General features: G+C 24.7%; 18 protein-coding genes across 18 annotated transcripts; 8 read left to right on the top strand and 10 right to left on the bottom strand.

Moving 5' to 3' along the window:
- Positions 1–25: 25 nt before the first annotated feature.
- AAJ76_2800024761 (casein kinase 1-like protein) lies at positions 26–916 on the bottom strand (the record flags this gene model as incomplete). Its single annotated transcript, XM_024474929.1, has 1 exon — positions 26–916. One exon carries the CDS (start codon positions 914–916, stop codon positions 26–28), a length of 891 nt encoding a protein of 296 aa, XP_024330951.1.
- A 35-nt stretch (positions 917–951) lies between these two features.
- Positions 952–2,541, bottom strand: AAJ76_2800023136 (haspin ser thr kinase; the record flags this gene model as incomplete). The annotated part of the gene is made up of 1 exon (XM_024474928.1): positions 952–2,541. One exon carries the CDS (start codon positions 2,539–2,541, stop codon positions 952–954), a length of 1,590 nt encoding a protein of 529 aa, XP_024330950.1.
- A 509-nt stretch (positions 2,542–3,050) lies between these two features.
- AAJ76_2800021079 (synaptic transmission and general secretion sec1-like protein) lies at positions 3,051–4,598 on the bottom strand (the record flags this gene model as incomplete). The annotated part of the gene is made up of 1 exon (XM_024474927.1): positions 3,051–4,598. The coding sequence occupies one exon, from the start codon at positions 4,596–4,598 to the stop codon at positions 3,051–3,053; it is 1,548 nt and encodes a 515-aa protein (XP_024330949.1).
- A 471-nt stretch (positions 4,599–5,069) lies between these two features.
- AAJ76_2800020607 (m48 family protein) lies at positions 5,070–6,260 on the top strand (the record flags this gene model as incomplete). The annotated part of the gene is made up of 1 exon (XM_024474926.1): positions 5,070–6,260. The coding sequence occupies one exon, from the start codon at positions 5,070–5,072 to the stop codon at positions 6,258–6,260; it is 1,191 nt and encodes a 396-aa protein (XP_024330948.1).
- A 205-nt stretch (positions 6,261–6,465) lies between these two features.
- Positions 6,466–7,167, bottom strand: AAJ76_2800018510 (sec1 family transport protein; the record flags this gene model as incomplete). The annotated part of the gene is made up of 1 exon (XM_024474925.1): positions 6,466–7,167. One exon carries the CDS (start codon positions 7,165–7,167, stop codon positions 6,466–6,468), a length of 702 nt encoding a protein of 233 aa, XP_024330947.1.
- Positions 7,168–7,318: 151 nt separating this feature from the next.
- On the bottom strand, positions 7,319–7,735 carry AAJ76_2800017942 (hypothetical protein; the record flags this gene model as incomplete). Its single annotated transcript, XM_024474923.1, has 1 exon — positions 7,319–7,735. The coding sequence occupies one exon, from the start codon at positions 7,733–7,735 to the stop codon at positions 7,319–7,321; it is 417 nt and encodes a 138-aa protein (XP_024330946.1).
- Positions 7,736–8,108: 373 nt separating this feature from the next.
- AAJ76_2800017568 (hypothetical protein) lies at positions 8,109–8,456 on the top strand (the record flags this gene model as incomplete). Its single annotated transcript, XM_024474922.1, has 1 exon — positions 8,109–8,456. The coding sequence occupies one exon, from the start codon at positions 8,109–8,111 to the stop codon at positions 8,454–8,456; it is 348 nt and encodes a 115-aa protein (XP_024330945.1).
- A 60-nt stretch (positions 8,457–8,516) lies between these two features.
- Positions 8,517–10,082, top strand: AAJ76_2800017160 (hypothetical protein; the record flags this gene model as incomplete). The annotated part of the gene is made up of 1 exon (XM_024474921.1): positions 8,517–10,082. The coding sequence occupies one exon, from the start codon at positions 8,517–8,519 to the stop codon at positions 10,080–10,082; it is 1,566 nt and encodes a 521-aa protein (XP_024330944.1).
- A 472-nt stretch (positions 10,083–10,554) lies between these two features.
- AAJ76_2800015122 (60s ribosomal protein l3) lies at positions 10,555–11,709 on the top strand (the record flags this gene model as incomplete). Its single annotated transcript, XM_024474920.1, has 1 exon — positions 10,555–11,709. One exon carries the CDS (start codon positions 10,555–10,557, stop codon positions 11,707–11,709), a length of 1,155 nt encoding a protein of 384 aa, XP_024330943.1.
- Positions 11,710–12,611: 902 nt separating this feature from the next.
- Positions 12,612–12,821, top strand: AAJ76_2800013065 (hypothetical protein; the record flags this gene model as incomplete). The annotated part of the gene is made up of 1 exon (XM_024474919.1): positions 12,612–12,821. The coding sequence occupies one exon, from the start codon at positions 12,612–12,614 to the stop codon at positions 12,819–12,821; it is 210 nt and encodes a 69-aa protein (XP_024330942.1).
- Positions 12,822–12,844: 23 nt separating this feature from the next.
- AAJ76_2800012832 (wd40 domain-containing periodic tryptophan protein 2-like protein) lies at positions 12,845–14,974 on the top strand (the record flags this gene model as incomplete). Its single annotated transcript, XM_024474918.1, has 1 exon — positions 12,845–14,974. One exon carries the CDS (start codon positions 12,845–12,847, stop codon positions 14,972–14,974), a length of 2,130 nt encoding a protein of 709 aa, XP_024330941.1.
- Positions 14,975–14,983: 9 nt separating this feature from the next.
- AAJ76_2800010409 (replication factor a protein 3) lies at positions 14,984–15,268 on the bottom strand (the record flags this gene model as incomplete). Its single annotated transcript, XM_024474917.1, has 1 exon — positions 14,984–15,268. One exon carries the CDS (start codon positions 15,266–15,268, stop codon positions 14,984–14,986), a length of 285 nt encoding a protein of 94 aa, XP_024330940.1.
- Positions 15,269–16,166: 898 nt separating this feature from the next.
- On the bottom strand, positions 16,167–16,676 carry AAJ76_280009001 (homeobox protein hd-10; the record flags this gene model as incomplete). Its single annotated transcript, XM_024474946.1, has 1 exon — positions 16,167–16,676. One exon carries the CDS (start codon positions 16,674–16,676, stop codon positions 16,167–16,169), a length of 510 nt encoding a protein of 169 aa, XP_024330939.1.
- A 2,267-nt stretch (positions 16,677–18,943) lies between these two features.
- On the top strand, positions 18,944–19,549 carry AAJ76_280006733 (hypothetical protein; the record flags this gene model as incomplete). The annotated part of the gene is made up of 1 exon (XM_024474945.1): positions 18,944–19,549. The coding sequence occupies one exon, from the start codon at positions 18,944–18,946 to the stop codon at positions 19,547–19,549; it is 606 nt and encodes a 201-aa protein (XP_024330938.1).
- Positions 19,550–19,671: 122 nt separating this feature from the next.
- AAJ76_280005769 (small nuclear ribonucleoprotein) lies at positions 19,672–19,908 on the bottom strand (the record flags this gene model as incomplete). The annotated part of the gene is made up of 1 exon (XM_024474944.1): positions 19,672–19,908. One exon carries the CDS (start codon positions 19,906–19,908, stop codon positions 19,672–19,674), a length of 237 nt encoding a protein of 78 aa, XP_024330937.1.
- Positions 19,909–20,367: 459 nt separating this feature from the next.
- Positions 20,368–20,901, bottom strand: AAJ76_280004776 (thioredoxin peroxidase; the record flags this gene model as incomplete). The annotated part of the gene is made up of 1 exon (XM_024474941.1): positions 20,368–20,901. The coding sequence occupies one exon, from the start codon at positions 20,899–20,901 to the stop codon at positions 20,368–20,370; it is 534 nt and encodes a 177-aa protein (XP_024330936.1).
- A 586-nt stretch (positions 20,902–21,487) lies between these two features.
- AAJ76_280004189 (subtilisin-like endopeptidase) lies at positions 21,488–22,966 on the top strand (the record flags this gene model as incomplete). Its single annotated transcript, XM_024474936.1, has 1 exon — positions 21,488–22,966. One exon carries the CDS (start codon positions 21,488–21,490, stop codon positions 22,964–22,966), a length of 1,479 nt encoding a protein of 492 aa, XP_024330935.1.
- A 549-nt stretch (positions 22,967–23,515) lies between these two features.
- On the bottom strand, positions 23,516–23,863 carry AAJ76_280001814 (hypothetical protein; the record flags this gene model as incomplete). The annotated part of the gene is made up of 1 exon (XM_024474924.1): positions 23,516–23,863. The coding sequence occupies one exon, from the start codon at positions 23,861–23,863 to the stop codon at positions 23,516–23,518; it is 348 nt and encodes a 115-aa protein (XP_024330934.1).
- Between the last annotated feature and the right edge of the window lie 1,813 nt (positions 23,864–25,676).

The raw sequence follows: 25,676 nt of genomic DNA, 5'->3' as shown, positions 1-25,676 counted from the left end.
TTAAGATATATTAATTCCAATCAAGTCATTCATCATTTCTCCATTCATTTTTTTTCATTATCGTCTTAAACAAGCCTCTAAGATATTCGTAATTAGGCCAATCCTCATATCCTAAATTTCTTACATAAAAAACATACATATAAAATTCATGAGGCAGATCTGCACACAGTTCCCATATTTTTAATGTCTCTTTGCATTCTTTAATCTTGTCATATCTTTCTTGTTTATTTTCTGCCCTAAGTCCCTGCCATGGTAGCCTGCCTTTTAAAAAATATAAAAGACAGTACCCTAAACTTTCTAAATCATCCCTTCTACTTTGTTCATATCCTTGATGTGTACGTATACTAGCATATCGTGCAGTTCCAGTAAGTGATTTGTCATATCTTATCTCTCTATGTACATGTGTACGTGGATCCCTATATTCCTTAGCAAGACCAAAGTCTATTAAATATAAATTTTTTTCTTCAATATCAAATACAAAATTATCGGGTTTTATGTCTCTGTGAACAAAATGACTATTATGAACCATTTCTATGCTCTTCAACATTCTTATTGCCAATTTAACGACAGTTTTTAGTGCAAAACGTCTATTTGAATGTACAAAAAGCTCTTCTAATGACTTACCAAGTAACTCCATAACCAAACAGTTCATGTACACATCTTTTACTAAAATTTTACCATATGTAAAAATTTTAGGAATTGGAACAGGTTCATCGGGCAGTAAAAATTTATTTGAAAATTTAATAAGTCTTTTATAGACTTGATATTCATGTTTAATCTGTGTCATATTTCCTTTTTTCTCAACTTTTACTGCTACAAGAATCTTAAGATTTGTATCTTTGGCTAAATAAATTTCACCAAACGCGCCTGATGCTATTTTTTCCATAAGTTTAATATTCAATAGCTCAGAAGACATGAGGGATACAAAAATAAAAATTAGCAAAATTCTTTTTAAGAATCTTTTTTTGTAAAACTTAGTATCTTATAAAATTCAGTTATTGATTTACATTTTTCTAAATAATCTAAATAAACCTGTCTAAGACTTACAGACTTCTTTCTGGGTATCTTATCAAATAGCTTTCTTACTAAATATTTCATCCATAAAATGGTTGTTAAAGTATTGCTTTTACTCCAATCTTCATCTACAAGTCTATTCATTTTTTTATAAATTCCAAATTGTTCATCAACTTTCTCATCTCCGTCAAAAATCCAACTAATCTCATTTAAATTTTTAAAAATAATTTCTTCATTAAATGTAAGTCTACTGAGTGCGAAATCTATAATTTTTACATTTTTATCTAAAACAAGAATATTCCCCCAATGTAAATCTCTATGCTCAAGACTATATTTAAGTTCTAGATTTGATAATATGCTTGATATTTCTAATAAAATATTTTGTATCTCTTTAACAGTTTTAAATTTATAAAATTCTAAACAAACACCTCCTTCCTCAGTAACCAATACTCCGTACATTTGGTTTTCTTCATAAAAATCAGGTCTTGGATTCTCTACAAATCCATAGTCATCCCAGGCCTGTAAATAAGCCGGCGCGTATTTTCCTGAAATAATCAGAACGTCTTTTAATACTGGAATGCCCTTTTCTTTACTTAATATTTTTAGTATTCTGGCTTCACGTATAAAATCTTCTATTTTCGTATCGCAACATATTCCCATTGGTACAATTTTATAAATTAAATCATCAACTTTATAAACTTCACTAAAAGAAGCTTCTGCTACTTTTTTAACATTTTTTGGTAGATCATTAAAATCTAAAAATTTTATATCTAATTCTTCTTTGTAAACTTCAATGTATGATTGACTTGTAATATCTTGTCTCATGAATGATCTTTTTTTACAATTAGTCAAAACAGAAATGTTTGTAAATGAAACATCTTGTTTAACTTCTGAATTTTTATTTAAATCATTAGAAGTAGTGTTAGATTCAGATTTATTGTTAAAAATATTATTATTATTTTCTATTAAAATATTATCAGATTCATCATCTGAAAATATTGTCGTTGAAGTCAAATCTACATCAGGAACGTCAAAAAAAATATTTTTAATATCGATGTCCTTATCTTTAGCAAGACACCTCTTTTTAAGAGGAGTTCCTTCAAAAGAGTCACTTAGTTCCAAAAGGTCTTTATACATTAAATTATGGCCATATTCGACTAAAGCATTTTCATTAATAATATCAAAAGCGTAATTTATATTTTTTTTGTAAAAATTACACATTTTTTTGATTTCTTGTGACCAGCAACACGATTCTGGAATATGTCCTAAGGTATCCAAAACATTAGAGAGTATATAATTTAACTTTTTATCTTTCATATTCAAAAAAAGATTATTTACATAATTTAAAATATCATAAGTCTTTGGTTTAGTGATTTTTAATATTGGGCAGATGTATTCAAGATATTCTATAAAGCTTATAGTTGTACAAAGAAATTTTTTGAATGATCCATCATTTTTATAATTTATGCTTAAATCTTTCCTTTTTATATTTGTGTGATCAGAAATAATACAAAATATCTTACACATCACATCATTTATAAGATTAATATTGTAGTCAAGAACGGGGTAATGTATTATATTTTGAGAACTGTTTGCTACAAAACTATTATCTTGATCTGAAAATAATAATTTATTGTGTGAAATAAAGCTTCTATCTTTTGACATTGAATCTTTAAATAAGGGGATTTTAAAGACTTTTAAAACATTAATAAAAAATAAAAAAATATTTAAGCATTAGTGATGTGAAAGCTTTACATTATCCTTTCATTATAAAAATGTTTATTTTTTATTACTTGTAAATATGTTTTTTTATTAACTAATACTTTATCACATTAAAAAAATGAAAAAATAAATGCCGTCGAAAACTAATTATCCTTCAAATATTAATTTAGAATATTTATTATTAAACCTACGCGACAAGAAGGTAAAAGAACAAAAGTGTTATTGACAAATGATTCTTGCACACATTGTTTTTACATTTTAAAAAAGTTCAAAAATGTCCTGTAATACAAATCTAACATTTAATTAAACAGCATTTATTTTCTCATTAACTTCTCGACTTGATCTAAAAATTTTTTACTATTCAATATTTCTGTTCCTCCGTAAATAATAGGAATTCCTATTTTTTCTTCCAGATTTTTCAACGTTTTTAATTCTGAATAAGTGGCACCACCAACCATACAAACAACAATACTCGACACATTTTCTTTTCTAAATGTATCTACATTTAACGGATCAAACATTTTAAATACGTCTGATTTAGAATTATTCCATATATTTTCTACCAAATCAGACAATGGTGATTTTTCCTTAACAGGCAGAAATTTCTGAACATTTCCCATAATAGATGATACCATATTAAAAAATTTGCTTTTTTCTACTGTTGTTTTTGTTCTAAATTTTTTAAAAAATTCTGTTACATTAGTTTTGATATTTCTTTTTTTTAACATTGCTTCTGCTACATTTCCATCTTTAGTGTTAATAATACTAAGCGCCAATCTTAAAATATCTTGATCTGTTCCTTTTTCGGAAACTGTCATTAGTTCTTCATCTGAATATCCAGTCTTTTCAATTCGGTAAAATTCATCTATGTTCCTTTTTTTTATAATATCAACCATTTCAAGACATATTGTTATATGAGAATTTACAGATTCGTTTTTCTTAGCGAGTTCTGGCGTTTTATCTAGCAAATCTGTTATGGCCTTTTTATCACTCTTATTGTCAATACTTCGCAATGCCATTTCTTTTTTATACTCAAGAAGTGCCGCTTCTACTTTTTCTACTACCAATGGGAAGTATTCATTTCGATTATCTTTCCAAAGTGGATCACTGGGATCTAAATCATACGTTTTATTATTTATAACGATTTTATTATTTTCTAAAGCCAATAAATCGTCCATAAGTGCACTATAACTCCAAACGTGTTGTATGGGAGTAAATACATCATAGTCTCGATTTACCATTATTAATAGTGATCTTTTATGACTTTTGTTATCGAATAATTTATTATTAGCCATTTTATCTTTTATCATTTTACAAATAGTGTTAGTAGTTTCATCTGTACTAAATATATACGGTACACTATCTAATGTAACAAATATGCTTAACATAGAAGATACAATACTTTTCCAAATTTCTCTAGATTCTTTTAAATAGTAAGAATCAGGTATGTCAAGAGTATACAGATCATCTTGCAAGCTAATAAAATCGACATACTGGTCATAAACCTGAGTAATCTGGTTTGCTACACATTTCTTAGATAGTGTTAGTGCTAGGCTTTCAAGATCTTTACGTTGTATACTATTTACACAGTGTATATTATATTCAAAATATAACGAGTTTAGTACATCCTTTGATATTTCGGATATGTTAGATACAAAATACAAGGCAGGGGTATTAGCAATAGGTTGTCTGTAAGATGAAAAAAGAAAGTATGCTGTAATCCCACAATCACGCAATTCTTTACTTTTAAGTAGTGGAGAAATAATAGATTGCGTATGTTTATCTAATATTAATACTTTCCAAGGATAAGGATTTGAATTTAAAAACGATAGAATTCTTGATTTTTGTAAATTTCTTAACATTAAAGGGGTTGTAATTGAAAAACAATATCAATTTCGAGTTGTAGCCGACTTAGATTCAAAAAACAGTGTAAAAATATACATGTTTATTTTTTGAATATAAAATTTAATATTAAATTTGTAGACAACGTAAACACTTGAGAATATTAAAAATTTATACGTTTTTTTTGAAAGACAAAATTTTTAGATTTTTAACTTACTGGTTTAAAAAAATAAAAATGTACACTAAGATATATACTTTTTGCAATAATTAAACAAAAAATATTAATTCAAAAGCTCTGTTACTATACAAAAAGTTAATAATATTATTTTAACTTGTATGCTTTGGGTTTATTTAAATTTATAAAAAAAAATTTAACAAGTCAAATATTGATAATTTACACCCTTTAAAAAAAAAGTAAATGTAGCTCCTTCTTACCTAAAATGACTAAAACTCCTTTACACTATAAAACTTAGTTTTTGTAACAGTAGCCCATGAATATAAAAAATTGTTTATTAGTTTTACTATCATTTTTGATAATCGTTTTAGTAAACGAGCTATTCCAAGTACTTTTCTTAGCAAACCAGATCAACATGAACACAGATGACTTTCAACAAGTCAAGAAAGGAATGATAAAACGTACATTTTTAGTGATTTTTCAAATTTTTTGTTATCTTTGTGCTACACTGCTTGCGAGCTTAAAAGATTATCCGGTACTGAATCATCACGATTCAAATAGAATTATTTTTAATGATGCTCAAGCACACAACAATTTTAAGAATTCTTTTTTGATGTCAATTTTTTATTTAATAAGTCGCCTATGGAACACGTATGTAAATACAATAAAAAAATATAAAGGATTAGTAATACTTTATCTTGCAATACCAATATTTCTTGTACGCAAAGATAAACATAATGAATATTTTATTACATTTATTCCATTATTAATTTACATTTTATTACATTACATGTACAAAGCAACTAGAATTATTAAGATAATTATTATTTTATCTATAGTATTGTGTGCTAATTATTATGTCTTTTTTAAAAATAAAATAAAAGTAATCTCTTTACCAAATAAAGTAGTTCCTTTTGAAATAAAAAGTTTATTGGATAATATGGGGTTTAACACAGAATATTGTTATGTTAAATCAAAAGATTATAATGTAAGTGTAAAAAGAGTCTTTAGTAATGTTACTATAATTTTATGGGGTGATATTTTTGATATTTTATTTGCTGAGGAATTTACGTGCATTTTATATCATGAAATAGGACATGTTCTAAATAACGATCTACTGTTACAAAATATATTGTGGATTGTAATTGAGTTAATTGGTTTTATTGTGTTGTATTTAATTAATAAATCATACAATTTAACAAACAAAGTGCATAGTAAATCAAGGTTAGATAAATTAAACACTCTAATTTCTATAAATATTGTGCCAATTCTATTTTTTAGATTAATTAATTTTTCATTGTTCCATATTTTTAGTAATTATTGTGAACGTTGCGCAGATACATACGCGATTAGTAAATGTGATCCTAAAATATTTAAAAGTGCATTGATAAAGATTTATGAAATAAGTGCGGCTTCCTTTGATACATCTTGGGCTTACAATCTCCTTTTTAGAACTCATCCGACACTTGGGAGGAGATTAAATTATGTTGATAGACAACAAGCATAAACTCTAATACTAAAAATTTATTTTATAATTTTTTATTAACGATATTTTAAGTTAAAAATTTTATCAAATTTGTATAAACTTTAATAAAAATAATTTTTTTACAAACATATATATCTTAATATATCAACATAATATTGTAGTAAAGCATAAGTTAAAACTACTATATTAAAAATGTGTATTAACAATAAATTAGACAAATTTAATTTTAAGTTTTATAGTAAACATGTAAAAAAATTATCATAAAAGTTAGACAAAAAAATAAAATGGTTATAAATCTTCTAATAAAACTGCCAGAACCATTTTCATCATTAATTACATTTTTACTATTTTTCACTGATTTATAAATATCGCTCATTTTCCCTATGACATCGTCTATACGTTCGTCTTGTATATTTAATTGTTCTGATATATTTTCTTGTATACTTTCTATTTCTAGTAACCTTTGTCTTGTTACTCTGTATCTTTCTACAAGACTATTACCCATTATTTCTAGTCTTTCGACTTGAAGTTCTTCCTGAAGATTTGTATCGTATTTTTTACACGGTTTTGTTATTTTTTCAGGTTCCAATTCTAAATCCAGAGATGTTTTCTTCTGTTTAACTTTTTCTAATTTAATTTTTGTATCTATAAGCATTTCTTGTATAATCTTCTTTACACCTTCAAAATGTAGTATTTCATCTTTACTTCCATCTATTTCTACTAAATTTAGGGTCTGTGTCACTTTTTCAGACACTTTGTTTAAATTTTTTTCAATAATTAAAATATTTTTATAATTTAGTGTGTTAGTGATAATTCGACTAATTTTTAATATATCATCCCTCAATGTATCGTAAAAAAGTGTTTTGTATTTTGGGAGAGAATGCTGTTTAGTTTTTATAAAATTTACATAATCTTCCAACCTATTCATAAAGGGAGAAAAATTAAAAAAAGTAAACAAGAAATTTGAAACAGCGTTAAAATGCATTTTGTATTCATTCTTTAACCATTTTATACTTTTAGTTAATGTCCTCTCAAACAAAAGTAATAAATTTAAAAAAAATACTGAAAGTTATTGTAAATCAATTAAGAATTTTTTTATTTTGCAAATCATTTAAAATTTTTGTTACCTTTTCTTTATCGCAATTTTGTATTTTTTGTAAATCGTAATCGTAAACTTTTTCTATTCGTCGATGTTTAGATTTTCTACCTTCAATCTCTTTTATTTCTACAAGGTTAGTGTCCCAGCTTACACGCCTGGTTCTAACGATACTATGAAGATTATATTCTTTTAGTTCTTGTTCAGTATATTTACATTTTTCTAGAATTTCTTGAAGAGAAGAATGATCACCGTATTGTGTGTACATTTTTATATAATCTAAAAAAACATTCGTGTGCTTTACATTTTGATAATCGAGAATTTTTATGCTAAGAAAAGCCGACTTTTTGGTTTCAAAGTCATCAATCGAGTCAATCTCATAGATATCTTGTAGCTTCATATTGTGCGGGGTAAAGAATACAATAAAATTATCGTATTTTTATTTTCTAAAATAGATTATTGAAAATTGAGGTAAAACGAAAAAAAATTGTTTACTACTAATAAATGTAAATTAACTTTTTTGCTTTATTTAACAAAAATGTACGTTTTATAATATTTTGAAATTTTTAGTAGAATAAAAGAATTATTGTAAATTTATAAACAATAGGTAAAATAAAATTTATTTAATGAAGCTTCTTCTTTTTTGCATCAAGTACTCAAATCTCTAATTTCTCTCATTAATTAGTTTCCACCAGCTCAATATAAAAAATAAGCTAATACTATTTTTAATATATTTGTACATAGTCATATTTTTGTTTTACCCTTCTCTCTCTATGTTTCAAAATTATTTTATTAGGAATTCATTGGAAAATGTAGGCAGTTCATTCGTGTTTAGTACACTTACAAAGCTTACTTATAAGGTATTTCAAGAGTATCCAGATCTTTATACACTAAATGAGTGTGTTCTTAATGGTATTGATATGAGTAAATATACTTTAATACATTGTATTAATTCATATTTACTTGATCTTGTAGGAATGAGAGGATATCTTCTTAGAATGTGTAGTGTATTTATTAGTGGATTTTGTGTTGGAATGAGAAATGGCACACAATTTGCAGTTAACAATGGAATGATGGGATTATTTTTTTCTGTAGTAAAAGATTTTATCAAACCTTTTTAACTTACAAATCGTAATATTAAAATTTTAACGTTTTTTGTTTTGCATTTTTAAACCCTCTTAATGGAACAAGACTATGATGAAATTATTGCTAGCAGTACAAGTGACAAGTTTATTTATAACAACAAGTATGAATTAGATGAAATAAAGTCTTTTATAAACTATGCTTGTAATAAAAAACTGGATTATAAAACTTATAAACAAATATTTTTTAGTTTAATAGACATTAAAGAATACAGCATGTTACCACTAGTAATTTATGCTTTACTTCAATCAGATTACGATCTAGAGGACCTTATTGACATTTTTAGTAAATTGTCTATAAATATTATTAATAAGTTTAGAGGATCACCTTTACTAGTTAATATATTAAATATATTAGTTACAATATCAGATATATTATATTCTAAGGAATGGCTATATGAGTGTTCTACGATGTTGTACACGATTTCGTTATTTATTACTACTTGTAATGTACACAATGATATTTTATTTGATCGATATTATACAATTCTTTCTAATATTTTATTTATTTCGGGAAATTATTATTCTGCATTAAATGCATTAAGTTGGAAAGAGTCAATTAAGAATTTTGAAATGTACAAAGGTCTTTGTAGGTATAAAAACGAAGGGAATAAATATTCACAGTACTTATTAAAAATGAATTTACAAGATTTTGATGCAGGTTATAATATCTTTTACGATAAATTTTGGGATTTTTATATTAAAAATATAGGTAGTAAAATATCGTGTAACAAAGAAAATTTGAATTTTATAAGTTTTATGAGTAAAAATAATTTATCTTTTGTAAGAGAAAATAATGAAATTATTATAGGAGAATTTAAATATCAATCTGTTGATTCAAAAATATACGATATTGTAGATTTGTATAAAATTAGAAAAAAACAAAAAAATATAAAAATAGTAGAAAAAAATGAAATAAATGTAGAGAAACCAATTATTAAGAAGAAAGAAATTAAATTTACTGATAATTTTACTATTAGAAAAGCCAAATATAATATATATTGTGATATATTAAAAAAATGTTATAAAAATAAAGAAATGTACTATGAAATAAGAAACAACGCTCGAAAAATTAATCATGAAAAATACAATAAAGCACTAAAAGAAAAGCAAAGTTTATTTTTGAAATACAAAGATGATCTTGACAGCATGTTAGTAGAATTGAAATCTAAGAGGCAAGATAAAAAATACGAATTTGTGTCAAAGGTAGAAATATCAAAAAAGTCAAGTTGGAGAGACGATGAAGAAGGACCTGTTAATAATAACATTTATAGACCTTCTTTACATAAAAAAGAGGAAATTTTGACAGATAGGCATATCTACACTTACGGTGCCACAGTAAATTTTAATAACAATATTAATGAAAATAAAGATGATGGAATTTTTAGACCCAATTTAAATATTTACAAATCAAAAGCTAGTAATAAAAGCGATATTTTTGTTCCAAACATCAATAATATTAAAATTAATGAAAAAAATTTAGAAAATGCTGACTCTTTTAAAAAATTAAGTGAACAAGATGATGTTTATAAAGCTCCAGAACAGCCCTATTCTCCATCTACAAGTAGCAAAATAAATAAAAATAAAGGATGGTATGATGAATAAAAATACTTTATGCATGTTAATTTTTTATTTTTATAAAATGCACTATACGGGGATGAAACTATGTCTAACAATTCAACCAAATATTATATACCAACTTTACGATGAGCTTTCCTTGTTTATTTGTATTATGTGGTTTACAAAAAAATTAATTTAACACATTTAATGAGTAAATTTATCTGAAATTTTAATGAAATAAAATGTTTATTGCTAGCTATTTTTAACAACAAATGTATATCTTTTGTATGTTATTGCTTTTTAAGTATTTTTTTTTATTTTTCAAATGAATACCTTTATTGTAAAAATAAACCGTTTTATAAATTTAAAAAACGCACAAGTACAAAATTTACAGACTATTTTTAATCATGAATTAAAACATATTAAATATCCAAAATGAAAAAAGTTGCTTTTTCTAATTTTTCCTCCAAAAATTTTTGATTTTTTTCTTAATTTTTAAAAATTTTACCCCCTAAAAATGAGTTGTAGAAAATTTAATGCACCAAGACATGGTTCTTTAGCTTTCTGTCCTAGAAAAAGATCTAAGACAATCAGGCCACCAATAAGGGCATTTCCTAAAGATGATTGTAACGCACCAATACATCTTACTGGATTTATAGGATACAAGGCTGGTATGACTCACGTAATAAGAACAAGGACTGTACAGACTAAAAATAAACAGTCTGTTAAAGAAATTTTAGATGCTGTTACAATAATAGAAACACCTGCTAATGTTATTTATGGTGTTACTGGATATGAACAGACTGGTAAAGGTCTTAAAAGAATTGCTACTGTTTTCTCTTCTCACATCGATCAAGGCGTATTGAGGCGTAGATACGGATTGAAATGGGAAGAAATTTCTGCTAAGTTGAGTGATTGTTCAATTGAAGATAAAGAACAAAAAATTGCAGAGCTTAAAAAGCGTGCATGCATTATTAGAGTGTTAGTACATTCTCAGCCTACTAAGATTCCAGTTTTAAATCTTAAAAAGTCACATACGGCTGAAATACAAGTTAATGGAGGAAATGTAGAACAGAAAGTTGATTGGGCATTAGAGAATTTTGAAAAGGAAATTAATATTAGAGACATTTTTGATATTAATGAAAATTTAGATGTTATTGGTGTCACGAAGGGTAAAGGTTTTACTGGTGTAGTGAAAAGATTTGGTGTTACTAAACAACCAAGAAAATCACGTAAAGGTATTAGAAAGGTTGCTTGTATTGGTGCTTGGCATCCTTCAAGAGTAATGACAACTGTAGCAAGGGCAGGAGGAAAAGGATTCCATAGAAGGACAGAAATTAACAAGAAGGTTTATATGATTGGACACGGAAAAGAGAAAATTAAGACTGAATTTGATTTGACTGAAAAGTTAATTACACCAATGGGTGGATTTCCTCATTATGGTTCAATTAAAAATGATTTTATTATGTTAAAGGGTGCTATTATCGGGCCTTCAAAAAGAGTCGTTACTTTAAGAAAGTCTTTACTTAAAAATCATAGGAAATCGGAAGATTTAGTTATCAAATTTGTTGATACGTCATCTAAGATCGGAAGTGGAAGATTCCAGACTTCAGAAGAGAAGAGAGCCTTCTATGGTATTAGGAAATCAGAGGTTGTCGAATCGACAGATTAAATTATTTTAATTTTTCTTCTCTTTGATGTTTATTGTTCTCTTATGCTTGTAAATCACTGTATTGTTTTTTTTATAATTTTGTTAACAATGAAGAATAATTAATTTCTAAAATTTCTGTGCTAATCTTTTTATTATTGTCAATTTTCGTACTAATTTGTCTGTTTAAAATTTATATTTTTACCTTTATGGTTTATTTATAAAGAAGAAAATGTATTAAACAAAGCTTTTTCTTTTTTACTGTTCTTCTATTTTACGCCAAGGTATTCAAATCTCTCGGTTCTTTTGTTGACTTTCTTTCTATAAGCACAATGCCGCTATCTTCTTCTTTGTGTTTTTTTTGAATGATTTTATATATGTAATATTTTTGTAAATCATAAGATTATACAATGAAATTTTTTGAAAAGCTATTTTATGCAATTTAAAATCGCATTTTTAAAATAATTTATTGTAAGATTAAATTTGCTATTAAAGCAAAAGAGATACATTTTTTTATTCAGGATGGCATGATTGTTTATTTAAAATTTTTATGTAAAGTATTTTTTTAGTACACACGCCATTTTCTATCCATATCATTTTTTTAATTTTATTTATTAAATTTAATATAACTTAAACGAGAGGTGGCATATTGTTAATTGATAGTTTATGCCTTTAAAAGCCTGGCTATGACAAAAATTTTTGCTAAATAATTAATGTAAAGAGGTGTTACTGATTGCGGGGGTAGAGTGTTTAAATGTTGCTTATGTTAGAAGTTTTTAATTTACAAAACTAATATACATTTGACAAATAACTTTTAAAGTAAATATAATTTAGTTAATATAACATTCTTATACTTTGTCTATTTATTTTCTTCTTTTAGTCGTGTATTTTTAAAAAATCAGTTTCTTTCGTTTAAACCCTTAAAAATGGTTGCAATGTCTAAAATAGCAATTAAAGCGAAAATAAGAACCAGGCTTAATTGTATTGAACGAAATGTTGTTAAGCATTTAAGTGCTGAGAAAGTTAAACGAATAAAAGAGCATATTATCAAACAACTCAATTTAGAAGATTCTGAATCTTATTCTACTGGAATTGTAAAACCCACACTATACACAAAAGATTTTTTTAATAAATAAATGTTAAAATATTTTACCCTTCAATGCTTCATTATTCGTTAAAGTCTTTAGTTCCTACAACATCTCTTTCCAAAGGAATTTTTCAGTTAGAAAATGAATTATTTTTTGCAACAAATACATTTATTTTTAGAGTTAAAGAGGGTGAATACAAAATATGTGGTATCTTAGAAGGATATGTTAGACAATTTATATGTAAACAAAGTATACTTTATGTAATTACTGAAGACAGCCTAGTTTTAATTTACGATTGTAAAAATATTGCTTCCCTAAAATGTGTTCCTTACAGTTTACTCGTTTCTGAAAAATTTATTGTTCTGGGTACTGAATGTTTTTTAGAAGTTTGGTACACACCAAAAGAATATAAATTTGGAATGTTTGATTTACATTCGAAAGTTAAGGCTCACAATGACATAATTTCTTGTTTATTATTTCTTACTGATAAAATTGTTATTACTGGTAGCAGAGATTGTAGTATTAAAACATACAATTTACAGACTAAAGATGTTGATAGACTTATAAGTACAAAATCTATTCCTGTTAAAATTTGTCTAATAAAAGATTACATAGTTGTTATTTGTGAAGAAGGGCAAATATACTATGTAAACATTTTGACCAAAAAAATCGATCATAAAATTTTTAAAAATGCGACAATTAGTTGTGCGGATCAGTTTGAGAATCTAATTTGCATTTGTGTTTTCGAAAATGCGAAATCGACGATTGAAATCATTTCGGAACAAACAACAATTTATAGTTTTGATACTGTTAACATTATAACAGAAATTGGCTTATGTAGAAATAAGGTGGCAATTAAAGGACCGAATTTTGTAGGAATATTAAATTTTGAGATAGATACTTATATTTATTCATTAGATTTACCGCAAATATCTTGCTTTGATATCTATAATGAGTTATATTGTGTGGGGTGTACTGATAAAAAAATACGACTTTACGATGATAAGAAATGCATTAGGACATTATATGATGAGAAAAATACGCATCCGTTACTTGATGTATATTTTTTAAGTGGTTCGGTGTTATCTTTAGCAGTAAATGGATATATAAGTCTTTTTGATATAAAAAATAGCACTTGTTACAGATCTTTTAATATACCTGTAAAAATAAGTGCGTCCGCTATTTGTGATGACGGAATGCTTTTATTTTTAGCTGATTATGATTCTTACAAGATACGGGTTATAGATTTGCAAAGATCAAGGGAAATTGACAATCTTGAAGGACATGAAGCGCCAGTCAAAAATTTGTATTATGCTGATAATTATTTATTTTCTTTATCTACCGATAATGAATTGAATAAATGGGATGTTTACAAAACTGAATGTATTTCTACTAAGCTTGAAAAAACAGCGATAAATTTTATTGTTAAAAATCAAAAAATTTATATTGTACTTATAAATGAAATTATAATTTATAATTTTGATCTCGAGTTTTGCGATTCTATACTTTATAAATCTATAAAAGCTTTAGAAAATATAGATGTCAGTTTTGATCTAAAATACTTATTTTTAGCTGGTGAATCGAACAAGTTACAAATATTTGATATTAGTAATAATTCAATAGAACAAACCGTCAAAGTATCCAGGAATACAAGGTGGAAGAATTATAGAGAAATTTTATTTAAGAATCAGAAAGAATCGTGTGACAAATCTGAAAAAATTGAAGTACTAAAATTAATTCACAGTAAAAATCAATATAAGTTTACTTATCTAAGCAGAGAAGGTATTTTTACTTATGAAAAATCAACGAGCAAATATTTACCATTATGTCTGGATTTAGAAACTACTGTAGAGGCTATTACAAAATATTTAGAAAATAATAAGTTTTTAAATGCACTGATAGTAGCCTTGAAACTTAAAGAAACACAATACGTAAAGCAAATTCTCATTACTGTACCGGAAAACGAAATTGAATTTGTTGTAAAATTTTTACCATCTAATATGATTGAGGATTTCAGAATTTTCTTGATCTACCAAATAAATGACAATTTTAATCTTATAAGGAGTTATATCTGGATGCGAAATTTAATATATTACCACGGAAAAGGAAATTTCGAACAAAAAGTATGCAAAAACTTGGGCGAAGAGGCTTATAAAACTACATTAGAAAATACTTTTATTTTCGAAAATTTGATAGAATAAATAATTTTATTAAAAAATAGATTGAAATTTAGTATTAATTTCTACAAACCTTTCATACAAGTTTATATCAAAGTCATCAGGAATCTTACACACAACATGTTCAACTAAAATTCCATTTTCTACGATACCTCTTACTCTGACATTTTTTGTTTTATAACTGTCAAGTCCATTGTGTCTAATCATTATTTCATTTTTTCCACATTGTAGAAATACAATGTCATTATCAATTTTTTCTATTGTTCCGATTACAGAAACGTTTTTATTCTCTGAATTAGATAATGTGTTAACAAACATAAAGGGTATAAAAACATTTTAATATTATTTTAAATTATAAATATACAAAATAACTTATAATTATATGCAGTGTTTAGTTTAAAAGGAAACACTATCTTTATTTAAATATAAATTTTATAGTATATTTATTCCTTTTGCTTTTTAAAAATAAAAGCTTAATCAAAAAGATTAAGTCTAAAAAGTAAAATTTAATAAAAATAAAACGTTATTGTAAAAAAGGTATAGTTCTACTTTTACCATATTATGATCACATACCACCTTTTATACTGTATTTTGTTAAACAAAAGAAGGCTGAAATAAAAGTAAATACAGATAAAGCCTCTTGCAATAAATTAAAAATTTACTATTAACTTTCTAAATTGTAAAGATATTTATGTTTTACCAGTAGTTTCTATATTGCATCTATTTACTATTTCTATTGTACATATGTTTACATGCGAAATTAAATCTGCTTAACAAGCAAAGATTATTATTTCAAAAATTTAAAATATAAATTAAAAAATTCTAGCTTGGAAACAGCAAAAAAGAAAGCATCTTTTTCAAATCTAAAATGTTAGAATTATTATCTAAATAAGCGCTTATATACTCTTATTATTATTAGTTTATAGTTATTTCAAATAAATTATTTGTATAGCTCTTATTTTGGGCTAATTTTTTGTTCAAAAAGGCATTTCACGAATATTAGAAAACTAACAAAATTGTAATAATATTGTTTTGCTAGTCGAAGAAAAAAATCTAATATATAAGTAATAAATAAGCATTCATTATGCTGTTATAATCTTTGTGCAACAAATTTATTTTTCAGTTAAAAATGCATTTTCGAACCAAATTGTTTTTAATTAAAATCATTTTTTAATAAAACTTTTAATTAATATCAATAAATAAATTTATTTACAAATTAGTTGTAAGGATGCATTTTTTTATCAAATCTTGGCTGGTCATACACTGAATAGTGATTATCTTCATTATAATTCACAAAATTTAGTGGTTGTATTTTATTGGTTTCATATTTATACGGATCTGGTATTCTATTCAATATACTATTGTTGCTAGGATACAATTCAAAGTGTTCCATTGTCTTCATGTATTGAGACCTTTCAATATATTGAAAAGGAGGTGTTTCTTGAAAATGGCAAACAGATTGTTGCTGCTTCTTTACTTTAGCTCTTCTATTTTGAAACCATACCTGCACACTTCTAGGTGTCATCGAAAGCTGATCGGCCAATTTTTTGCGCATAGTTGAATCAGGTCTAGGGCAATTTTCAAATGTTTTTTCTAATACTTTTAATTGTGCTTTGGTAGTCCTTTTACGATGTTTTACATAAAATGGATCGTAATATTGATTGTCTCCTCCATTCTCTGATACCGGTGAATAGTTGCTAAAATAATTTCCTTTGAAGGGTTCCATACCCCTCAAGTCCCTAAATTAATTATATAATTATTTTTTAATTAAAAAAATAGTTCAAAAAAGTTTTAATTAAAAAGTGTTTGCTTTATAATGCTTTAATAAGTAAATTAAATTATATTGATGCTTCGTTAACGAAAAATACATCGGTAAAATGATTGTATCAAATTTATTAAAAATACGACAATTTGTTTTCTGCGTATTTTCACAAATTTGAATTACTTGGTGTATTTGACAATTAATTAATTTGTAGTGACGAACGTAATATCTCATTAAACTTTAATATACAAATCGAAATTAATAAGCAAAATAGACTAATAATTGGCATTTGAAAAATATCTAAATTAATCTTTTTGTATGTCAAACTAGTAAAAACTTTCAGTTAACATTTGATCTGAAGAAATCCACAGAATATAATAGATGCGCGCCAACTTTTATTCTAGCTTAAGCCAAGCATTAAATCAAGTCATTATTTTCTATAAATAATTAATTACTGATTAATTCATAATTAATAAAAAACAGATTTGACACTTCAAAGAGAATTTTAGAAAATAGTAGATTAAAAATTAATTTATCAATAATTAAATAGCTGGTAATACTTTACTTTATTAAGATTTTGTAAATCAAAGAAATTTTTATTAACTAATTCTTGCAGATACTGTATGATGTAGGCATTGCTATAACAATCAATAATTATATCTAAAATCAGGATTAATTAATAAAAAGTGTAATTAAAAAAACATTAGTTTAGAAAAATATAAGCATTTTTTTTGAACAAAATCGTAAAATTTTCTGTCTGTGTTTTTAAGTCTCATAAATATAAAAATAAAAAATACTTATATCTTCAATAAACAATTTTTATCATATTTTAAAACTCGAGAAACAATGTCGCAGTTTTTTAAATTTTATTGGCTCCAAATCTGTATAGAATAAAAAAAGCTAGTAGCAGAGCTACACATTAATTAGATAAAGTTGAAAATAAAATAATTTTTGACAGGAAAATTAAAAGTTTATTACTCATTTGTAATGAATTATTTCTTGTTCTTACTAGGTTAGTTTTTTATTTAAGATTATGCTTAAAATTAATGATTAATGTATTTATGTTTTTAATCAGAAAAGGTAATAAAATTTGTCAAAACGTATTTCTATGAGCCATATGAAAATATTAATTAAAGTATTTATCAAAAAAAATAATTTGAATATTTTAATCTTTAAGGTTGTCACTACCTTTATCTCCTAAAGGAAATGGTTTGGTTACAGAAGACTTAGATTTCTTATTTAACGTATTTATTTATTGAACATTTCTCATATACTTTTATTTTCACTCTGAAACAAGTAATATTTCAGAGTTCTGTTTCATATTATTGTTCACAATTTGAGTCCAATTATTGGGTTTTTAATTGTCACTAATGACAAAGATAAACGCACTTCTTGTTGCAGACAAGATTTCTTGCAATATTTTTATATAGCAAGGCGTTAATCAAACTATTGTCTATACTTTATAGAATTTATTTGCTTAAGTTTCAGCAAAATTAAAAGGAAAAAAACTATTTTAGTTTTATCTCTTAATAGATACATAAAATAAATGCAATGTTTCTCTATGTTTTCTAACGTTACAGAATAAAATGCATACGTTAACAAAAAGTACCCACTAATTCTTGCTGTACGGCATAAAAAAACTTTTGTTAAATTATAACATTAACTACATTAATGAACATTTTCGTACGTTTCATATATATTTTTTACAGAATGATGTTAAAGACCATTTGATTTAAATTGCTTAAAAACATTTGATTATAACAGAAAACTTTGCTTATAAATCATAAATCTTATAGACGTTTAATTATTTTACAAAGCATTTAAAAGCTTGCAGAACAGCTAAATGGTTGTAATTAATAAAAAAATAGATTAAATGTATTCAATGCAAAAAAAGTTTTTGGCAGAACTAAGAAATATGTACAATGTAATGTTTATTTACTTATATTTTAATTTTAAATTGTAATCTTTTATGTAATATTCTTTAAAAATAAAGCATATAATTGCAATTATTAAAATCAAAACAACCTCTAGCTTTAATAACTATTTTAAAAAATAAAAACTTATATATTAAAATTTCTAATTATTTACACCACAAAAGTTATAGTTTTATTTAACTGTCTCAAATCTTATTGTCAGTAATTAATTTAATAGTTGGCAAAAACTAAAACTCGTTTCATATTTTGAAACAGTTTTTTTGATTTTTATAAATTGAAAAAACTTCTATAACAAAAATGGCATATTTACTTGAAAGAGATAATAGTCCACGATGTACTTTAGAAGGTAGTAAAAAAGAACAATTCACACAGAAACACTTTACAGATCTAATACACGATTCTCACTCACGAAATAATGATTATTATATAGGACGAGTTCAAACATCTTTAACAGACAAAAATGAATTTTATTGTTACGATGCTCGACAACTTTGCAAATATCTTTTTGAAATGGTGATTTCAACTGAAGGAAGAAAAATTCGTATTAAAAATTTTAAAGATCCTATAAGTCAAGAAAATATTGATGAAATCCATTTTTTTAGATTGAAGTATGATTCTGATGAGCCTTTGCGAGCAGAATATGTAGGTAATCATAAGAACTTTCTTGAAAGTAATAGCTTACGTTCTAAAATTTTTTATTCAGAAGATGCACTTGATGCTTTATCTGTTAATTTTCAATTTAATAGTGTCAAAAAAACAAACTTAATTGAAAAGAAAAAGCTATATTCTTTTTTAATACTTCTATTTCTAGGTATTATTGTGTTCAGTAGTGTTGTTTTATTAATTGAAAAAAAGAAGTCAAGCAGAAAATTCAATGATCAGATTAAATTTAAATCTAAATAAATTTTTATTTAATAAGCCACAATGATTAATTTATTTTTCAAAAATTAACTAAACTAAATGCTAAGTTTAAACTTTGTTTTATCAGCAAATCTACATCCGTTTTTTCAAAATAAAGAAAAGATTTATAAATCTCTGAGATATTTAAGTACAGGTGGTAATATAAAATATTTAACATTTGACCCTCGGATGGCAGCATCTTTTTTAAATGTTATTTCTGTATCAAACAAGTCTACATTTTTCAGTACCACATTCATATAATCATCAATTTCGACAACCGTACCTTTGTAAGTAACATTATCTTTTGTTTTTACGGTAATAGTCATATTTACAGTTTCATAAAGGATTTGCATTAGTTTCATCTAGGGACTAAATTTATTTATTAAAACTAAAAGAGACTGCATACGTATTTAAAAAATAGAATCATTTGCAAACCACACGATTAAATTGCAAAAAGCATCTTTTCAAAACACATATATTCATTTTAACATATGATACTGTATCCATATTAAGATTTTTTAGATTTTTGTTTAAATTTTATACTTTGCAATTTAAGCAACTAGCAATTTTTTTTTAAATTTTGAGATATTAGACATAAATGATGATTTATATAACACAAAATGACAATTTATTCTTGTTTGATTGCAGTTTAATAAAAAGTCTTAAATATATTTAAAAATAACGCTCAGTATGTGTTGATTGCAACAAAACTATGTTTGAAAGTTTAATTTATATATGAAATTTTTAATAATATTATTGTAAAATATCAAATATTATGCTATAAATCATAAAAAATAATCTTAATTAAATAACAATATTGTTTATTTTTTTTCTTTATTAGACCAATCCATCGGACATATATCGCCATGTTTAGACACATGATCCATTGCGTCCAATAACCTCAAAATTTCATCAACATTTCTTCCTATTTTTTCATGATAGATAGAAATATTAAACACATTTCCAGAAACATCAATCATTACAGTAGCCCTTTTGGTGATATCTTCCTCATCATCATACAAACCAAACTGTCGACTTAAACGAGCATTCTTATCTGCCAACATTGGCCATTGTATTCCTTCTACGCCACCGTCCTGTCTTGGGAGTTTAGCCCATGCTTGATGATTGTATGCGGAATCTTTAGAAATTGTAAACACAACAACATTGCGTTTAATAAACTCTTCCTTCCTATCACTGACAACGTTTAATTCAGTTGGACACACAAAAGTAAAATCATTTGGATAAAATAAAAGTATAATATTCTTACCGAGATAATCTTTTAAATTGACAGTTGTAATTGATCCATCAATATAAGCTTTTAACTCTATATCTAAATTGACTTTAGGAAAATACATGGGGGGTAAAATTTAAAAATTTAGATATGTTTGTAAATTTTTTTGTGAAAAAATGTAGCTTAAAGGAATGTTAACAAACTTATACTTAGAAAATATACATACATTCAGAGAAAAACTTACTTCTAACATAGTTTATCTTTTTACAGTAAAATAAAAATTAGTTATTAGCATACATAACATCAAATGGATATATATTAAAATAAGACTTTAAATTTTCGATTTTTTTATTTATCATAGTAAAATAATAATGTAAATATTAAAGTTCTATTTTGTTTATGACAAAATGTAGTGTTAACTTCAATTAAATTATAAATTACCTTAACAATTTATTTTGTATATTAATACTATTTTTTTTATTTCTTGACAAATTATCATCACATATTAAAAAAAATAATAAGCATTTTAACAAATTTAGAAATAATTTATACATGAAACAGGTGTTCTAACAAAAAAAACCACTACTTGTATTGTTATTTAAATTTAAAAGCAATTTATTTTTAAAACAAATGATATTAAAAACAAATTAAATATAAATATTTCTAACAATGTTTTAGAATAACTTTAATATACCAAAAATAAATCGTTTATGATCTATTTAGTATACTTTTATATTTTTCTAAAATTTAATTCGAAATTGCCACATGTTTTAGCAGATACAAATTTAGTTAATGATAATTTAATATTTGAAGTTACAACAACTACTACTGTAATAACAACAAAAATAGAAGAGATTCCTTTTAAACCACAGAACAAAATACCGTTAAACACTTCTAGCCGCGATACAGCAGATTTTGAATGTAATCTAAACAGTACTGTAATGACTAACTTACTTAAAGACGTGCAAAAGAAGCCTCAATGTTATATTTTTAAAGATGATATTAATTCACAAAATTTTGTAAACGATCTTCGTGAAGCTGGTGTCGATATATCACAAGCGTATAATTCAAATTTTTTAGGCGGTAAATTTTGCACAGAAAACCAAGAACTAGTAGATAAACTTAGACAAACTTATAAACTTGAAGAAGATATAATGTTTAAAATCGCATCTACGCAATATCCTATATCTAAACATTTATTTTTGATGAAAAATTATACGAATCGTATTTTTAACAGCTATTTTTATAACAATTTAATTTTTAGTATTTTACAGATTGACAAACTTTTTAAATGTTTTTTGGGCTACTATAAATATTATTATACAGGACGTAATACAAAAATTTATGTTTTAGATACATCTGTGAACATAAAAACACCAAATATTTCTAATATAACTGGAACTAAAAGATCTTGCAATTCACATGGGGATATAAATGTAGATTTAATAGTAAGTAGAACGCGAGGATATGCAAGAGATGCACAAATTATAGTACTTGACGGTGTTGATTGTGAAGGAAATATTCATTTATCAGAAATTCTTGAGCTACTAGAAAATGTTAAAAAAGATATACATCCTACAGTTTTACTTTTTGGAGTTACAGGTCCTTATTCAGAAATATTAAATGGAGTGGTAGAGAATTTGGCTAGTTCTGGAATAATTGTTATTTCGCCTGCAGGTAATCAACATGATAATGCATGTTACTATTCACCAAGTTCTTCTAGAAAAATTTTAACAGTTGGATCTGTTGATCGTCACACTAAGATTTCTAAATTTTCAAATTATGGATCATGTGTAAGACTATATTCCTTGGGACAAGAAATATACGAAAGTAATAACACAAAAGGAACAAGTCATGCGGCTGCAACCATAGCAGGCGCAGTAGCTATGTATCTTGAAAAATATTCAAATGCGAACCTTCAAGAAATTTGGAGCTTTTTAGATAAGAATTCTTATTGGAATGGTACATATTCTACCTTTAAAGTTCCTTATTTGTCATTAGAATATAATCATAAAGATTTTGATTTTGTGGAAGATGATACAAATGGGTTTTATATTTGTATAATCTTATTAATCATTATTTTTTTACTGTTTATAGTTCTATGTTATTATATACATAAATACAGAAAAAGAAAAAAGAGAAGGGATTATGTGATTGATACTAATTTAAGAAATTTTTCCGAAAATTAATAAAAATTTTTATAAATTAGAAAATAAAAAAAGTACAAAATTCTATTTTATAATTTAAAAGATATGGAATTTTTGCTTATTTTGTTAAATTTTACAATTAATTTATTCCAATACAACTTTAATTCAAATTTTAAATTAAAAAATTTAAATCTAAAAATATTAAAATTTTTCTTTTTTATCTAAAATATGTTGTTTTAAATTAATTTGTATGGCAAAATCATAGCATTTTATAAAAATACAAAAACTAAACTATCTATACTAAAATTAATCTTACTGTATGCTAAATATATTAAAATTTGTAAACAAAATTTACAATTCAAATTATTTAAAATACTAAATTTAACCAAATTATTCTAAATACTAAATTTACAATTCAAATTATTTAAAATACTAAATTTAACCAAATTATTCTAAATACTAAATTTACAATTCAAATTATTCTAAATACTAAATTTCAAAAAAAATGCTAAAATAAACCAAACATCTATAATATATTTATTACAAAACATTAAATTTTTAACAAAGATAAGATAGAAAATCACAATAAGCTTAGTGTAAAAATTTGTTTTTATACAAAGATGCTTTTATGTTCAAGAGATAATCATTTACAAAATTGATAACAATAAGTAGACTAATATCGCCGTTTATAACATCTTTCCTAATTATTTCAAATATACCAAGCTGTTCTTCTATCGATTTTGTATTAAATCTTTTTCTAAACCATTGCATTAATATATTGAACCTCTCTGATTCTGCAGAAGACAACTTTGATTTGTAAAAATAATTTTTAATCGATAATATATTTGCCATTAAAATGAATAAAAAATCTTGTTGATAACTTCTTGATCGTTTAAAAAAACTTTCATTTTTTTTGTTTCTAGTCCTTTTTGAATGCATGCCATAAAAATTTTTACATAGAAAAAATTATTGAAATAAATTACAATAAATTTTTTTTCTATATTTTAAAAGATTACATTACTAACATAAAGTTGTATTGTTTTTTAAAGTTTGTTTGTAAAATGACTAATTTCCAAATGTTTAAAATTTGGCTGACAATGATTACGTATTTTTATTTAAAGATGTAATTGTTTATGGTAAATTTTGACTTAATTATAACAAATATTCAAATAAATTGCAAACATTTGTAAAAAATTTTAAATTAAAATTATTGCTAAATGTCGATTATACATAAATTCTCTTTATTAAAATAATTGTTGCTTGTAGTTAATGTTTCGAGATGCAATAAAAAGTAAATTTAGACATTAGTTTTAAATAATAAAAGGATGTGATGTGTATTTTCTTAAAACTTGCTCATATCAACAAAAATAATACTTATTAAGCACTTGTACTAAAATAGGATGTTTTAAAACAAAATTGAATGATAAAAACAGTATAATATAATTTACTTGTTGAAATACAAAAATAATTTTTCACTGACAACACTTTGTAAATAGTTTTATGGCAAATATGTTATCGAATATAAAGCTTAAAATATAAATAAAATTATAAAGAATATATCCTATCGGCAAATTTCTAAATAATTCTACATTTATTTAATAGAAACCAAGAAAATTTTAAAGAACTGTTAATTTTATTTTTTGTTGCTCTTTTAAACTAAAATATGTGTAAATGTTAGACAATACATAAATTTAATAATAACTTTTATAAAAAAATAAAACAATAATTATTTGAAAAATAAATATGAAGAGTTTTCAAACAATCAAAGAAAATGATAAAACTTTAGTATTTAAAAAAAATATTGCATTTTAAAATTTATCATTGTAGCATTAAGAATGCCAAAAAATTTTTTTATAAATTTTAAAAACATTTATCAGAACTTATAAAATAGATTTTCCCATTTTCAGTAGCATCTATAACAGATGCAATCAGTTGACTGTTTGTATAAAAACAAATTTTTTATGTTATTTTGTAAGACTGATAGTTTATTTAAACATTTTGCTTATCTTAGTTTAACATAAAAATAATATTGTTGTAGTCATTTGAAGAGTAGCGAAAAAACTTTTAGATAAATATAATATACATAGCTAACTTAAAAAACATTTAGAATTACAATTTAAAAAAAACAAAGACACAGCTGATGTTACTAAAATATATCACGATCATTGTCATGCCTTAACACTACAAAAATTATTTTAAAATTCCCCAAATGTGATTAATTGATGATAAAACATGTAATTAAATATTAATTAAAGTCTCATAAATATTTATTTAAGAAGATTTGCTTGAACAAGATATATGTGATTTAATGATCTTGAGTATGGAAAAGATACAGGCCCTTAAAGGTTCAGAAATAATAAACCGTTTTAATAAAAATATAATATAAACTTAGTTTTTATTCTTTGGGTTAAGACAATCGTGCACACCAAAAGCAAAAATACTAAAATTTTTAATCTGAATTTTTACATGAAAATTTAATGTTTTGTATTTCATTAAATAACTTGATAAGAATCACGACCTGCGTAAATTTTTACATAATCATTTCTTGCAAAATAAGAATTTGAAATTATAGAAAATAACATAATCGTACTGATTGAAAAATGATTTAGTAAAAATTGGACTAAATCGGGCAGCAGACCGGTATTTTTTGATATTTCCAAAATTTGAAATTTTTTAACCCCTAAAATGATAAAACTCAAAGAGGAAGAGGAGTACCAAAAATTTGCAAGTGAAGTCAATAACCATTATAACA

This window comes from Vairimorpha ceranae (assembly GCF_000988165.1).
Source record: "Vairimorpha ceranae strain PA08 1199 chromosome Unknown NODE_28, whole genome shotgun sequence".
NCBI classification, from domain to species: domain Eukaryota; kingdom Fungi; phylum Microsporidia; family Nosematidae; genus Vairimorpha; species Vairimorpha ceranae.
The sequence above is the reverse complement of the archived record's forward strand: the minus strand, read 5'-3'. Positions and strand labels throughout refer to the sequence as shown.